The sequence below is a fragment of the Paecilomyces variotii genome (assembly GCF_004022145.1).
Source record: "Paecilomyces variotii strain CBS 101075 chromosome Unknown C8Q69scaffold_4, whole genome shotgun sequence".
NCBI lineage: Eukaryota > Fungi > Ascomycota > Eurotiomycetes > Eurotiales > Thermoascaceae > Paecilomyces > Paecilomyces variotii.
In genome coordinates this window covers 912,080-927,526 of record NW_021167143.1, presented here as the reverse complement: position 1 = coordinate 927,526, position 15,447 = coordinate 912,080, and the positions used below count along the sequence as shown (strand labels likewise).

At 51.3% G+C, this 15,447-nt stretch overlaps 4 protein-coding genes across 4 annotated transcripts; 2 read left to right on the top strand and 2 right to left on the bottom strand.

Annotated features, from left to right (window-relative positions):
- Positions 1 to 788: 788 nt before the first annotated feature.
- C8Q69DRAFT_401560 (anucleate primary sterigmata protein A) lies at positions 789 to 5,367 on the bottom strand (the record flags this gene model as incomplete). The annotated part of the gene is made up of 3 exons (XM_028627936.1): positions 789 to 865; positions 940 to 4,903; positions 4,960 to 5,367. The coding sequence occupies 3 exons, from the start codon at positions 5,365 to 5,367 to the stop codon at positions 789 to 791; spliced, it is 4,449 nt and encodes a 1,482-aa protein (XP_028485825.1).
- Positions 5,368 to 7,141: 1,774 nt separating this feature from the next.
- On the top strand, positions 7,142 to 8,833 carry C8Q69DRAFT_491373 (putative Pre-mRNA-splicing factor cwc24). The gene is made up of 2 exons (XM_028632144.1): positions 7,142 to 7,865; positions 7,934 to 8,833. The coding sequence occupies exons 1-2, from the start codon at positions 7,324 to 7,326 to the stop codon at positions 8,427 to 8,429; spliced, it is 1,038 nt and encodes a 345-aa protein (XP_028485824.1). The 5' UTR covers positions 7,142 to 7,323; the 3' UTR covers positions 8,430 to 8,833.
- Positions 8,834 to 9,135: 302 nt separating this feature from the next.
- Positions 9,136 to 10,808, bottom strand: C8Q69DRAFT_431349 (hypothetical protein). The gene is made up of 2 exons (XM_028628488.1): positions 10,497 to 10,808; positions 9,136 to 10,404 (listed from the first exon to the last, which is right to left on the bottom strand). The coding sequence occupies exons 1-2, from the start codon at positions 10,672 to 10,674 to the stop codon at positions 9,206 to 9,208; spliced, it is 1,377 nt and encodes a 458-aa protein (XP_028485823.1). The 5' UTR covers positions 10,675 to 10,808; the 3' UTR covers positions 9,136 to 9,205.
- Positions 10,809 to 11,490: 682 nt separating this feature from the next.
- C8Q69DRAFT_235149 (Alpha/Beta hydrolase protein) lies at positions 11,491 to 13,986 on the top strand. Its single transcript, XM_028626437.1, has 2 exons — positions 11,491 to 12,166; positions 12,315 to 13,986. Exons 1-2 carry the CDS (start codon positions 11,834 to 11,836, stop codon positions 13,635 to 13,637), a joined length of 1,656 nt encoding a protein of 551 aa, XP_028485822.1. The 5' UTR covers positions 11,491 to 11,833; the 3' UTR covers positions 13,638 to 13,986.
- Positions 13,987 to 15,447: the final 1,461 nt, after the last annotated feature.

Genomic DNA, 15,447 nt, shown 5'->3' with positions numbered 1-15,447 from the left:
ATGTAACTTAATAGCCGTCTCCAACTATTGTTATTATTATCATCATTAGAGGCGAAGGAGGTTACATTATTAGAGAGGCATAGTTAACTAACTAATGTCCCAGCAAATGTTCTGATCAAGCTAAGTTATTTACTAACTAGTTACACTCGTCTACGACGACAATTCCAGATGTTCCACCACAAGTGTCAACCTCACTTTCATTACAGATTCACTAGCTTAAGTAGACGAAAAAAATACAAGGAGTAGTTGGCTGTAGAAAGATCCGAACATTGAAATAGAAACGAAAATGAAGCTCGATTAGAGAATGGCAAGACCTTGAGGTCTCGAAGACGATAGGATAGTCAACATAGGAAAGTCTGCGGTCGTCTTTTTTGGAGTCACTATAGGTATTAAAGCAAAACGAAAGGCACTTAGCCAGACACCGAACCGATTAGGAGCGGGGATGGAGGTGATGGGAGATGAGGTGGCGGAAGTGATGGAAGAGTTATCAATGACATGGAGAAGAGCCCGGTGTGCGAGCAATTTCAAAAATCCCCGAGCCCAAGAAAAAATTAAAAAAGAACAAGATATATTGATGCGGTAACCTCGGATACCGAGAAACTCCATTTGCTTCCAGATGAAACGAGGAAACGAGAGCGATGCATGACGCACAAAAAGTGCACAAAGGAAACTCGTCGCTAGTAGAACAGCGCAGTCTGGCCCAATAATCTAGTCATGAATACCACAATGAAAATTATGTTGAAAGGTCCGTTGAGATGACGGGAGTCTCGCGACAGGGATTGACAACTCTAGTGATGATGCGAATGCCGGTTGAGCCTTGGGCTATACCGGCTAGTCCTCGAGAGCGCACTGACATCGTGTTTACCTAGTCTATGGTTAGCCAAATGCCAAAGCATAATAATAACAATACATAGGGGTCGAAAATCCCTCTGCACTCACCATCACAGCAGGCACGGACATTCTCCAAGCGGTCCGCTTCGCGCTCTTGTCTCTCAATCACATGTCTCAAGTCCTCCGCGCTGTCGTGATCAGCAACAGTCGGGTCATACGTGTCCTCGACATGACTGTGTCTGCCCCTGAGGCTCGAAAACGATCCTCGAAGCGTCGTATTGATCACGGTGCTTAAGCGAGAAGCGGAGCGTGCTTGTTCGGGGCCACGAACGGTGGAAACTTGCGGGGCGCTCAGCGCTGGCGAGGCACGCCCCGGCGTGGCCGCCGTTCGCATCGACATAGCGGAACCAGCACGCGGTTTCATTGTGTTCCTAGCGGTGCGACTGTTGTAGGAAGAGAACGATAACCGCGAATTGGTCTGACGAGATGTGGTACGGCAATTAACATTGAATTCATCGATGTCATCCGACGTGATGTTGTCATTTTCTTCCGAGTCGTCACCGTTACTACGCAACAACAGATAGGACAGCGCGTTGTACCAGGTCTCGTGTCGCTGGCTGGTGGCTGCGGTGAACTTGACCCGTCTACCAGGAGTGACCACCTCTAGACTCTTCCGGTGCAGACCGGGAGGGTAAGGGTTGTCGTCGGCGATCACTCGGACAGCCTCAATAGCTACACTCTTAGCCTTGAGTTCAGACTTGCCGGCGGTTTGAGGATCTTGTTCGCTCCAGTACAGCGTGCGCGTGTACGGGTGAACCCAGAAGTACCGCCGATGTCGCGTGTTCGACATATCTCCCCCGACTGTCTTGCGAGTATACTTCCACAAGAATTCACCAATCATAGTTTGCGTAATGGCTTGGATCATGCGAGGATCGGTACCAGGGCCGTAACCGTGATTGGCTGGCATAGGATCGCTGTTCATATTGAACCGTTCGTTGAGCTCCGAAGCAAAGGATGAGACGGAGGACCTCCGAGAGAGCTGACTCCCACGCCGGGTGCCAGTTGTACGGACAGAAGTGTATTTCGAGTTACTCGTCGTCTGCGACGCCTGATCGTTGGGGGTACGTGGCCGCGTCTGCTTGTAGGCGGAGGCAGGGGCAAGAGGAGGACCCATGGCTCCAGGAGTGCTTTGGGCGCCCTCCTTCTGCGCAGCTGCAATCGTCTGGCGATGATCCGCGGGCAACGGCGGGTGATTGACAGTAGCAGATCTTTGGCTGGCGGCACTGCCAGGTCGCTTGGCCGTTGGCTGGAGGGTCGGCACTGATTCGTGGAGAGAGACGGGGGCCTTTGCCTTGGGAGTAGTAGCAGCAGCAGCAGCAGCAGCAGCAGCAGCAGACGTGATTTCTCTTGCCTGATCGGACGGTGGTGGTGCAGACACAGATCGTGCCGCTTCACGGTCCAAGAGCAGCTGGTCAATCTGCTTGGATGACAGAATCGTCTGGGCTCCATGGTCCGTATTAACATACTTGGGCGCAGACTTCATGTCACGAAGAGCGGCGTTTCCTGAGATATCACCAAGAGGCAGGTTTGCATCCTTCTGGGTGGGTTCCTCCTTGCTCGCGTCTTCTTTGACGTCAGCATCAGGGGCAACCAGCACAGCTGTGTTGCGGCTTGCATTCTTAGCCTGCGTTGCGGTCGCTGGTCTTCCAACAGGGGAATCCTCCTCGATAGCACTGAATCCACCGACAACAACAGAGGGGGTGACTGGCTGCACTGGGACTGTTTCCGCTGAGTGGATAGTCGAGAACGAAAGTTGAGGCACGGATTGCACGGGTACCTCTGGAGACAACGGTGGTGAGGGTTCGGTCTGCTCAGTATAAACGGGAGACACAATCAGTTCGGGTACCGACTGCGTCTGCGTCTCGCGTTCTGCGACTTCGGGCTTCGCGACCTGTACGGGCTCTGTTGTTTGAGTGAAGACTGACGAGAGACTCAAGGAGGGCATGGTAGGCGCTGCTGGCACGATCTCCTCTGCGAAAATCGGCGATACTTCCATGGCTGGTGGCTCAGGGGCGGTCGATTCACCATCCTCGACCTCTCGGCGCACGCCAGGAAGAGTCTCATCCCATATCGTCTTGGGTGGGGTGGGCACGGTTGTCAGATGTTCCCCGTTCAGTGCCGGGGAAGCCCTCAATGGCGTCCATTGCGTTGCCGAGTTGACCAACCTGGGCTCGTCTGCTTTCTGCGGCGTCATGGGAGCGGTAGGAGTAGAGGAACCCTCAGTAGCAGTTCCAGTTGTTGACGCTGTCTCCCATGGCTCCGTCATCATTCCACTATCTACCATGACAGGCCTAGGTACTGGAGGCATCTCCACCTCTGATTGTCGCCTAGAGTCGTATGCGGCCGTAAAGCGAGACGTAGAAGCCAGAGAGGCCGTTCTCGAGCGTGCGGAAAGGTCGAACTCTCCTTCGCTGCCGGGCGTCTCCAATTCTCCAAGCTCCGCAAAGAGGCTCTGGCCTGCTGGAGCTGCAAGCTCCTGGAAACTCGTCGCGGGAGAGTCCCGCGCACTACCAGCGTCACTCTCCGAGGCCATTGGGGCTTCGCCAGACGGACGGATCCGTCTGAAGGCACCTCTGTTCATCTTCAAGCGGTAGCGTTGTGGTTGCGCTTGGATTGGCGAGTACGGCCCCTCGTCTTCATCCGCGGAGGTCGAAGCCGTACTCTGGAAGGAAGTCCGGTCTCCGGCTTGCCTGAGTGTGAGCGCAGACGGCATCCGCCTCTGCAGCGACCCTCCATGGCGGTCCTCGGTCTCAGTCAGCTCGTCAGTGGTTTCGCCATCATCCATACTCTCAATTCCGGTCTGGAAAGCGTCACTCTCCGTAGTCGTTTCACGTTCGTGGGCGGTCTCAAAGGCGTCATCATTTTCCGTAGCAGTCTGGTAAGCAGAGCTAGGATCGGTCGTCGAACTAACAACGGGAGAGCCGTTTGGTTTCCTTGATGCAGCTGACCGGGTAGGGCTGACTTCGCTGACATGGTCCTCCCAGTCTGGTTCATCGATTTCGATCTCAGTTCTGCGCTTTCCGTGGCCCAACATTTCGGGACGCGGGGGCTTCTTGAACGCCTCCTGCTTGAATCTGTTGGAGCGCTTGGGTGCAGCCTGCGGCGCCTGGGCCTCACGACGGCGTGTCTCCAGCTCGTCGCGGGCGTCTTGTAACATGCGCTTCAGCTCGATCTTCTCCGTCTTCTCCCTGTGGATGTTGCTCTTCAGGTTTTGGATCATACGATGAGCATGGCCCAGGGAAGACCGCAGCGTCTCGGACTCCAGATGATTGTGACGAGGAGTTGGCTTGTTGGGCGACACTGGCGGCGAATTCTCCGGAGTCGACTGGTCATCCATCTCAGGCTCGTGGATAGGAGTAAACATGTGCGTGGTGTCAGTTTCTTGCTGGCGCAAGCGCATGGCCACAGCCTTAGCAAGCTCCTGGTTCTGCGAGGTCAACTCATCAACCTTGGCCTGCAAGGTGAGCTTTTCAGCATCACCAGCGCTCAGGTTCCTTCGGAGAAGATGGAGCTCCGCATCGTGAGCCTTTTGTGCGGCGGCTTGTTCTTCCGCCAGCTTGCCATTGACCTGCTTCAGCTCCTCTAGCTCTCGTTGCACGGCGTTCTTGTCCTCGGTCATGGCGCTCAAGCTGCTGTTAAGCCGGTTCTCCCGCTCCGCAGCCTCCTTGATGGCCGCCATGAGCTCGTGCGTCTGCGTTTCCAAGCTCCAGTTCTCATCCTTGTAGCGTTGCTCACTCTCGTCGAGAGCGCGGATCCGCTGAGAGAACCCCTCCGCTTCCAGCTCCAGTCTCGACTTCTCCAGATTGACCGATTTCAGGGTTTCCTCACGTTCCGCAAGAAGCGCTTGGAGTTGCCGGACCTGGGCAAGCAGTGAAGTCGAGATTTCTGTCGCGAATTCGATATCGTGGATGCGGCTCGACGGTTGGTTGCGCTGTTTCCGCGATTGAACACTGACGACCTTGGAAGGAGAGTTGACCGCTTGACCCGAGAACAACGCCGGACTAGCTGGCGACTGCAACGCTGAGTTAAAATCGCAAAGAGATTTACCACCCGATTGCTTAAGCATACCTTCAGATCCACAGAGGGCGTAGCCAACCCGTTCTCTTCGGCACCGCTCACCAGACGCTTCGGAGCCAGAAAGGCTCGCGCAGACTCGCGACCGATCTCATTGTATTCTCTCTCTAGATCGACGAGTTTCTGGCGGAGCTCCGGCCCAATTTCGCCTTCATCCTGTTGGTGTTCTATCTCCTTGAGCTTGTCGGACAACTCCTTCTGCTGCTGGACCAGCGCCGTCCCTAGACGGGACGCATCTTCCAGCCTCCTCTCCGTCTCTGCCAGATGCGCCTCAAGGGCACGCTTGGCCTGAGCCGGGGAAGAAGCATTCAGACTGAAGAGTTGCGTATCGAAGGTCGAATACCGGTGGGAGTCGCGAGGAATCGTCGCCTCGTCCGAGGCGGACACGAATGGGTCGTCCATGGCGGAATCGACAGCAGCACCGCTGCCTCGTCGCTCGCGCGACTCAATTGAAGGATCCGCGATCGAAGCCGCCATCCGGAAACTGCAGCAGGTTCAGGCAGTCTCTCGTCCTCCGGCTCGAGGGCAGAGCTGCCGTAGATACCCCAACGTCGTCTCGTTAAAAGAAAAGGCTGCTCACTTCGTTCCACGTGTTACACCAGTACCATCATCCACCTGCCACGCGCACTCCCTGTTTCAGCAGACTTCTTTTTTTCCCCTGTCGACTTCTCGATGATGGTGAGCCGACCAGCGATTGAGAGTGTCGATGCTCCGGGCGCAAAAGACGCCGGCGCAGCCCTACCCGTGTGGACGAAAATGACCAACAGGACGAACACGTCAGAAGGGGGGTTGGTTGATCTTCGTCTCGACGGGACGGCGGCGTCGAAGGGGAAAGCGAACCCACAGGGCCGACAAGACAGACGGACTGCAAAGTCAGCGGTCGGGGAAAAGAAGAGAGAGTGAGGCTTTGCTTTGGCCCTAAGACGGTGCGTTGTGTTGTTGATAGGAATCCGGATCGGGCGTCTCGGGGGACGGTACGCGTTGTGGCGGATCGAGAGGGTGGCGGCCAACCAGAGGGGCTTGTGTGTGCTGGCCGTGAGAGAGATCGCAACCCCGACGAGACTGACTGACACTTTCTCTCTCTACTTTCTGCACTGACAACCACGCCAGCTGTACGGAACGAAGGGGGTGAAACGAGCGGAGGAGCTGAAAAGTCGAAAACTCACAGCAACATCGGAAAGAGGGACGTCACGAAGGAGGGGCGGATGTGCTGCTACGAAATCGACTACGACGAGCCCGAAGTGGGATTCGTTTCTCGTCGTGGGGAGGAGGGGAGACGAAGGAGAAGAAAAGAGAAATAATAGCCACAAGGGGGCTGATGATTAAGTTAAGTTACTGGCAATAACTAATGGAATAGGTTGGGGGGAAACAAGGGAAAAGGGAAAAGGGACAAGGAAAAAGAGAGGGGGCGAGTGGACGAGGGGAGTCAGTCAAAGAGAAGGGAAGGGAAGGGACACAGAGAGAACGCCTTAGTAGTACTCCGTAAGTTAGTAGTAGTAGTTAGTAGTAGTAGTATTATTAGTTCCTGCTGTTGCGCTTCATTTCCCCCAGGGGCCGTGCGGGTGCAGGTGGGCAGTGTTTCGTTTAGTTCGCTACTTTGGAGTCGATCTACATGACCAGCATCTGAATCATCGATCGGGGGGGAAGCAAGAGGAAATCAATCAATCAATCAATTAATCTCGATGGCCAAACCCGCTAGTCTCCGTGAAACCAGGGCTCGCGAGGTGTCAAAAGTAAACTTTCGGGATGCGATAGAGTCAGAATTCCTACCTAGGACCTAGGTACTCGAGACATCATATTATTATTTAGGTTGGAGATGATCGAATCTGCCCTAGATAGACTAACTAATATCTAATAAGCTCTGCCAGCCCGTCGAAGGGCTGAGGCGCTTCCCGAAGTTCCATGATTTCTTCTTCGGCGCTCGCTTCGCTTCATGGACAGGCTAAGTCACAGACTAACTGGGAGTGAACTAGCTAGTGATGACTTTCTGCAATTAGTACAGTAGATACTAACTGCATAGTGACTAGGGAGGGATGCTAGAAAATAATGATGATGATGATGATACTTAGTACTAACTCAAATAACTCAAATAAAATAAATAAAAACAAGCCAGCTAATCATGCTGACTCAGCAGAGCCCACCTGTACAGAAGTCACGTGGAAGCTTCGCTTATGTCATCCGCGGCTCCTCGGGAGATGGGGCTCCTCCTCCTCCATGATCATGAATTAATTACTCCAAGGCTAACTTAGCTAGCCAACTACTAATTAGTTTACATAGTTTCTCGAAGCTGCGTCGGTCGACTGATCCCCGTCCCTCTGAAATTGAATCCACCCCCTGGGCTGTCTGCGTCAACCGATCATGGCGGAGGAAGCCGAGACAGCTGCAGACGTCCCGCAGTTCGCCTTCAAGAAGCGCTCTGCCAAAGCCAAGTCCAGCCTGCGCAAGAAGGCTGCCACCCCACCCCCGGCCGCAGACTCGGACTCAGACTCGAGCTTTGTGTCCTCAGACGACGAGGAGGGTCGCAGGATCAAGCGGAGACGCAAGAATGCCGTCGTGACAGCATCCTCCGCGGACAATCAGATTCGAAAGGATATCGTGCATGACCAACCCGCCGCCACATCGGTTGTACCTATCCCAGCGGGCAACGACGCGACCAAACAGTCAAACTGGTATGATGAAGGCAAGGAGGATGACTTGAGCGCGAAGAACCTCTTGGGAAACACCAGATCGAACCCGTCAGCCCCGTCAGCTCCCGATGGCACCTACAAGGGTGCCGCAAACTACACATCGTTCATCCAGAAGAATCCCAATGCTCCCACGAAGCAGGTCGGGCCCATGAAGGCCCCGACCAACGTGCGCACAGTGACGGTCATGGATTTTGCTCCTGATGTCTGCAAAGAGTGAGTCTTTCTCCCGTCCTAGTCCATATTCCACTTGTAGGAGCTGTTCTAATCTGAAAATCTCACAGTTACAAGACCACAGGGTTCTGCGGCTTTGGAGATTCTTGCAAGTTCCTCCACGCGCGCGAGGACTACAAGCAAGGATGGGAACTCGACCGCGAGTGGGAGATCGGGACCAAGGGCAAGAAACTCGCTGGACGGACGGTGGCGTCACAAAGCAAGCGCGGCAAGACGGCGGAGGATGACGAGGATGACGATGACGATGAGTTGCTCGAGAGCATCCCGTTCGCCTGTATCATCTGCAAAGGACCATACAAGAGTCCCATCATCACGAAATGCGGACACTACTTCTGCGAGTCCTGCGCCCTACAACGGTATCGGAAGAACCCGTCCTGTGCAGCCTGCGGTGCTGGAACCGGAGGTGTGTTCAATGTCGCAAAGAAGCTCAACCGCCTGCTCGAGAAGAAGCGGGAACGCGCTCGTAAGAGGCGCGAGAAGGCCATTGCTGAAGGCGAGGAAGTCAGCAGTGAGGAAGAGGAGGAGGAAGAAGGTGGTGTTGAGTGATCCTCTGATCTATTCAGACATTGGCCATCGGAGAATCATTTTTACTTCATTTACTAATAATCAAAATAGACAAAAGTCGGCGGAATTCCGCAGCGGGCTGCGGTCAATATGGCTAACCAAGTACAGCCACAACTGACTTTTATGTATTTACTCTTTGTGTACATATCCATCAGTGTCAATTCACTTCCAAGCCACCTTTTCAGACTCCAAAGTCCAAAATCAGAGGCTTACATGGTCTGTCCTAGCCGTATCTGGCTGAAACATTAGAGTGGTCTCTCCGATAAACTAGGCCGGCATGCCAAGACACGGCGGGTAACCCCTGACGAAAAGGATCATGCGGACGACTCTTTGACCGTAACTGCAGAGTACTATCTATCTATCTGAATCAAGAATAATTATTATGCTCGGAGCAGAGCTAGTCCTATTAGTTTACCTGAATTAGTGGTATTCTCCTCAAGGGGAGTTCTGCCCTGTATCGAATACTCGAGCACGGAATCAAACCAAAATTATTGAACTACAGTTTTACCGCAAAAGCATCTAATGTAGTTACTTACCAAAACAATGCTAGTGAGATCGGATTTCGTCTTTGTAGAAATAGTGTCTGCCTGCTTGATTATTGTTATTCTGGAATATCGTCATCTGGCATTACTGAAGTATCACTAGGACTAACCTAATATATATATATTAGGTACACAGCCGCCAAGATCGGAGTTTAAATTATACCATCACATCACAAAAGACAGGACAATGCTTTACAATCTTACGAAGGCATTAACTTAGAGGAAGCGTCCTTCCTTCCCCAGCCAATTCGCCATGTAGTCATACGCCGTCTTGGTTGTGTCTCCATACTCTCCCGGATAGGTCTCGCATTCCGTGCAGGTGTCAATCGTGTGCTGCGCGCCCTCAACAAAGCAAATAGTCGTGTCATTGCTACCGGAATTGAGATATATCTTCTCGGCATTCAGGTACTCCCAATGTCCCGTCATACCCATAGTGAGCAGCGGCACCTTGATACCGGGAACAGCTTGGATCGGAACCATGTGGCTCGAGTTCCATTGAATACCCGTGAAGCTGGTTTCGTTATAGGAGAAGTCATCGGTGACTCGAATAGCGTACCCGTTGAGAAATCGCTTGACGCTGGTCTTGATCGCGCCGTTCAAGTAGGAGCCAGCTTCGGTGGGACCAAAATTCGTCGGCACACGCACGCTGTGGACGATTTCCCTCGTGGTAGAGCCGTTCTTATGCAGGAGCGGCCAAGGGTAGACGGTGCGCGAGAGGAATCTCGGGTCCTGGGCGAAGAACTTGTTGTTCTGGACTCCGTAGGCGGCATCGACGATCTGCATGTCTTCGTCGTCGGAGAAGGTTGCGTTTCCTGCGTTGATCGCCGCGAGGCGGCCCTCCGCATATGCGATGAGTCGCTGCATACGACGCGCCACGGCGGATTGGAAAGCTTTGGTGAATTCGGGGGTATAGTGACTGGCTCCAGAGGCATTGAAGCCGTTGGCGGGATTGTAGACGCTGAGGTTGTAGTCAACATGCAGGCCGGATCTCTCATTGATGATCTCGGCCCCGAGACTCAGGAGCACCATCGTCGAGAGGCCATAGTTGGCATCAATCAGCATCACTCCGTCAGCGGCTGGAAGGTCTTCTAGGGCAGACGTGCAGGGATAGATCTTCTCTGTTCCATTGCATGCTACAAGACCGTTCTCTGCGATGTTCTGGTAAGCAGACATCATCGCGCCGCCGCCGCTATGTCCCCATAGGACGACCTTGCTGATTTCAGTCAGGTTGCGGAGATAGTCCACGCCAGTAGCGACGGAAAGCATCATTTGTTCGAAAGCTACATCGCTCGCGCCGGTCCATTTGCTGCATCCGTCATCAGCGCAGAAGACCGTGTATCCTCGCTCCGCAAGCTGGGTGCACACGGAGAAGTCGATGTAGTCGCTTTCGGAATGCATGACAAAGACTGCAATTTCTGTTCTTGTCTGTTACTTGCGCTGTTACATATCTATCTATACCTATATATATATTCCATATGTATATATATATGGTGAGAGATGTTATTACCTGCTCTCGGTCCGATCTTGTTTGGCCGATAGAGACCCCCGACAACAGTCTCGCTCGGTCCTGATCCCATTGTGTCTAAATTGACCAGCACAGGGGCCGGTAGCGTGGTGTTGAGGGCATAACAGACGCTGGTAAGTACAGCAATGGCTGCAAACGCAGCTCCTTTGAAGTTAACCATATCTGCTGCGGGGAAATTTATAACAAGATAGCAGATGGGTATCACACCAATCTTAGAATAGGGGACGCCGGAAGCTGGCGATGACGAGATTAAAGAAACTCGTTGATTTCCCACATGTGGCCTCGATATTTACATCCATATTTATATATCTTGATATGATTCGCGTCGTCATCAATCTACAATTCAACCTGTATCCGCGTTGTGTGTAGGCTGTGTCGTTCTGATATCCTGTCTTCTGGTTGGTTGTTGAGCTTATACTCCTTGCCCGGTGGCGCGGCCAAGCATTGATCTGCAAATTGACTATTGCTTAGGACCTTGGATGCCTTTAGGCTAATAACAGAAAGAGAAGATAATTTACAGCGTCATATGACGGTTTTGTGCTTCTAGGAGCTGCAATTATTACCGTGCTGTGTGATCTATACGTTCCCTGCTCGAGGTTGCAAGTATCATTTTCTTCGATTTACTTTGAGTGAAGCGTTGCTATCACTAAACATCTAAATTCCTTTCCAGCTATATTACTTACCTTGGGAAGTTAAGGCACTCGTAAATACTGTAGTATCAGGTGCATTGAGGTGCTGTAAACGCAAAACCCCCTGTCAATTCAAATATCGATGGATACACAGCACAATCAAAACATGAGAAGCAGCCATAGAATTCAAGAATAACACAGCCAGATTAAGCAATAAAGAACGATGTATGAACCAGATCCATCGTACGATGTGATCTACCGCATCGTAAGCTGGCGGGACCACCGAGCCTAGCGTATTTTACTCTTTATGATTTCCCGAGACCTTCCAATCTTATTAATGTCCTGATCCAAAACTCTTCATGATTTTCCTGAGAAAATACCAATATATCTAAATATAATGACTCCGCGTCTACCCCTTTACTTTGCCTAGACTTCATTTCAACACTGTGCTCAAGCGCTAATATGGTCCATGGAAGAGGGAGCCCCGCTACTTACGCAAGTCGTGACGATGGAATAACGGCCAAAGTTATCAATGCCATGAACGCGATATAGTGGCGGATCCCTGAGGATATTTGTTTAAATTGATGGGGATATCATGTCTCAATCGCTTGATGGCCGCGCTCTTTCCACAACGCCTTTGCTGCATTCGTTTATTAGGCATCTTGCTCACTCTCTAGTAGGACGCCCATCATGCGTCTCGATTCGCTCTTTACTACGGCGACTGTCGTAGCAGCGACGAATGCTGTCACGCTTCCCACGATCAATACGACCCAGGGTTCCCTTCGTGGTTCCATCTCCAACTTTCGCTCAGGCGCTACGGTATACAAAGGTATTCCTTATGCCGCTCCTCCGGTGGGGAACCTCCGTTGGAGAGAGCCTCAGCCACCATCTCCCTGGAATGGCACTTTCAACGCGACCGAATTCGGGCCTCAATGCGCGCAGCCATATAGCTCAGCTGGTATCTTTTCGTCAGGAAAGACATCGACAAGTGAGGACTGTTTGACATTGAACATCTGGACGCCGGTGAGCTTCTTTTTTACTCTTCATAGAAAGTTTCGGGTGTAGACTCCAGGGATACTCTTGAAGGTTCATATCATATACGCAGTGATGGCGTACCTGAGTTCTAAGGATGAAATCTATGTCCTGAACGTTACTGACTCGCGATTATTAGACTTACGACGATGTATCGGACATCACCTCGAAGAACCTTCCGGTGTATGTTTGGATATTCGGAGGAAGATTTGAAGGTGGATCCGGCGACGTGAAGACCTACGATGGATCTGGACTTGCAGTCAAAGACATTATTGTTGTAACCTTGAACTATCGTCTCGGCGCCTTTGGCTACCTGGCTCACCCTGAATTGTCCGCGGAATCCGGTCACAACAGTTCCGGCAACTACGGCCTTCTGGACCAGCAGATGGCCCTGCGATGGGTGCAAGAGAACATCAAGAACTTTGGCGGCAATTCTAGCCAGGTCGTTGTTGGTGGTCAGTCTGCTGGCTCTGCGAGTGCCCTGGACGTTATGTACAGCAGTCTGACTAAGGGTCTTGTACACGGTGTTATTGCTGAGTCGGGTGCTCGTGCTCCAAAGGATCCTATGACTGGCGGTCTGGCAACTTCGCATCGCAACATGTCCGCTGCCCTGGCTCAGGGCGAGGACTTCGTCAAAAACAGCCTCAATGTGTCTTCTATCGCCGAGGCGCGCAAGATCTCTTACGAGACTCTCATCAACTATGGCCAGGAGATGGATACTACCTTCGACGGCACAGTTTACCAGAATCTGTCTTCTGCTTTTATGAATCCTCCTTTGTGGCGGCCAGTCATTGATGGATACGTGCTTCCATACACATACGGCGAATCCCTGCGTCTGGGTGCGCATCTCGACGTCCCGATCATGACGGGCAATAACAAGGACGAATCTGGTGCGGCGCCAGACACATCAACCACGGTAGCCGACTACATCACCGACTTCGGAATCATGTTCCAGAATCGCTCGTCCGAATTCTTCAAGCTTTGGCCGGCCGGCAATAGCTCCAGTATCGCTTCTGCTCAGATGAATTCCTTTTTCCGGGATCTCTCGCGTGTCTCCACCTGGATCTGGGGAAACGAATGGGCCGCTGGAGGTGCCAAGTCAAATGTATATGTGTACTACTGGACTCATGCCCCTGCTGAGAATGAGGGCGAAGGTGCCTATCACGGTTCCGAGTTATGGTACACCTTCAACAATATCCCCTACGCGGACTATTCAAACGTCACCTGGGCTACGGAGGACTACGAAATTGAGAAAAAGATGGCACAGTACTGGGTTAACTTCATCAGCACGGGCAACCCCAATGGCGACGGGTCCAGTGACTTGACTTACTTCCCGCCCTCGACTAGCGATAAGAAACAGGTTATGTGGCTGGGTAACTCGTGGGGAGCGAGTTATCTCACGGAAGGGGAAAACCGACTGCAGTTCATTGTGGATTGGCTCTCAGGTCTGTATGAGTGGTGATTTTCATGCACTTGAGATTACCCCGATCTGACGCGGTTCACGGAGGGGGGCTGAAGGGCTGCCCCTTCCAGAAAACGGTGTGGATAAACGTGTATAATATCTGCCTGGTTGTATATACTGGTAATTAATCAGGACTCAGGTACTGAGATCTGAAAAGCTAAGGAGATATGTTGCGTGGGTCTTTCAATAGACAGCTCCCTAGCTCAACCTAACGATTAAGGGATGCCATTCCGATACATACACATATACATACACATACGCACACTGTTTATATCTTTGTTTTCTCCTGTCTCCCGAAATTGACATCAAGAACTTTTCTAACCAGACAAAATGAATTTTGCAACTTCAGTCCTAATAAGCTTTCAACAACCACCTTCCAACCACCTCAAGATTGTAGATATTAAAAAAAAAAAAAAAAAAAAAAAAAAAAAATAGAATGACAAGGTGCTTCAGAAGAGGAGATATACGAGGTTTCCCCAAAATCAAAGATCCAGAGAAAATAGAACGATTACGAGACAATTTGGGCAGTAATTTGACTGCTTAAAGAGTAAGATCTGATGAAAAAAGGGCTCCGAGGTTAATGATCATTTTGTTAAAGTCCTCCGCGCTGGACTAAACTAGAGTAAGTGCGCGATGACACGAGGAATCTGCTTGGATCGGATCTTTAGCTCATCTCATCTGGGTCAGGTTCAAGTTCAATATTGATATCCATTGCTATGGCAAAATTATTAGACAGGAGAATATGGCTTGGAGCTTCATACAACCTGAATGAGTTTCGAGTAGAAGATATTCTAGGGATTGTCACCCGTAAACTCTTTTGAAAGCATTTGCAACCACCCTATATTTGTTCTCATTGACAATAGCTAGACTCAGGATTATCTTAAATAGTGCTCTTTGACAAATGGCCAATCGAGGAGTTCTCTATAACTGCGAAAGATATATAGGAGGAACTTGTAGGCTCGTCTAAGCTCGGATATGGACCGGCTTACCAGAGAGTCTAATCTGTAGGATGCCTGATAAGCCAAGATTTTGATTCTGGTTGAAATTTAGAGCCGTGAGATGTCAGGCTCAAGAGATCTGAATAATTATTTGCCCTGGATATAACGGGGATCTTGCGACTCTCCAACGGTTTTGCGATTGCGGCATATCCAGGGCAGTAGTAACGTCCCATCCAACCCATGAGACCAAGATAAGGCTCCAGCTGTTTGAGGTTGGCTGGGAATGGGAGCTCCGCAATAGCCTTAAGCTTCTCGTCGGCATCGTGGATCTCTGTTGGCATGATCACAATACGTAAAGACCTTTATCTGCAGAGAAGAATAAGTATTTGGACAGAGCCGTTTGATACCAGAATGAAGAAATCCTCTGCTTTTCTCCTAGCATATTCGTAGAAATGCTTCTGGGCGGAGAAAAAGAAACAATGGGGCGTTTTATCGGCCGGATCCCTTGGATCGCAATCCCAAATAATAAAAAATCGTGCCTTTGTCAACTTAGGAAGGATTTATAGCGGCGCCCCAAATAAGTAATAATATGCCAGCTGCCCTCGTCCTAGTGCGGATCACCTACCCGATGCTAAATACGGCAAACTATACCTTTTTTTCTCCTTCTTAGCAGCCTAAAGAGTCGGTATCCGGTAACGACTTGGCCCGGTTTGCCCTTCGTTTACCGTCCGGAAAGGACAGCACATAGGGATGCACGAAGGGGCTCTTTTCATCCATACTGAACTGAGACGGAAAAGTAGCAATGACATCGGCCGTGGCCAGGAAGTCAATTGGTATATGTGTGCGTGGAACCTGTATCGACTGCACAAGAG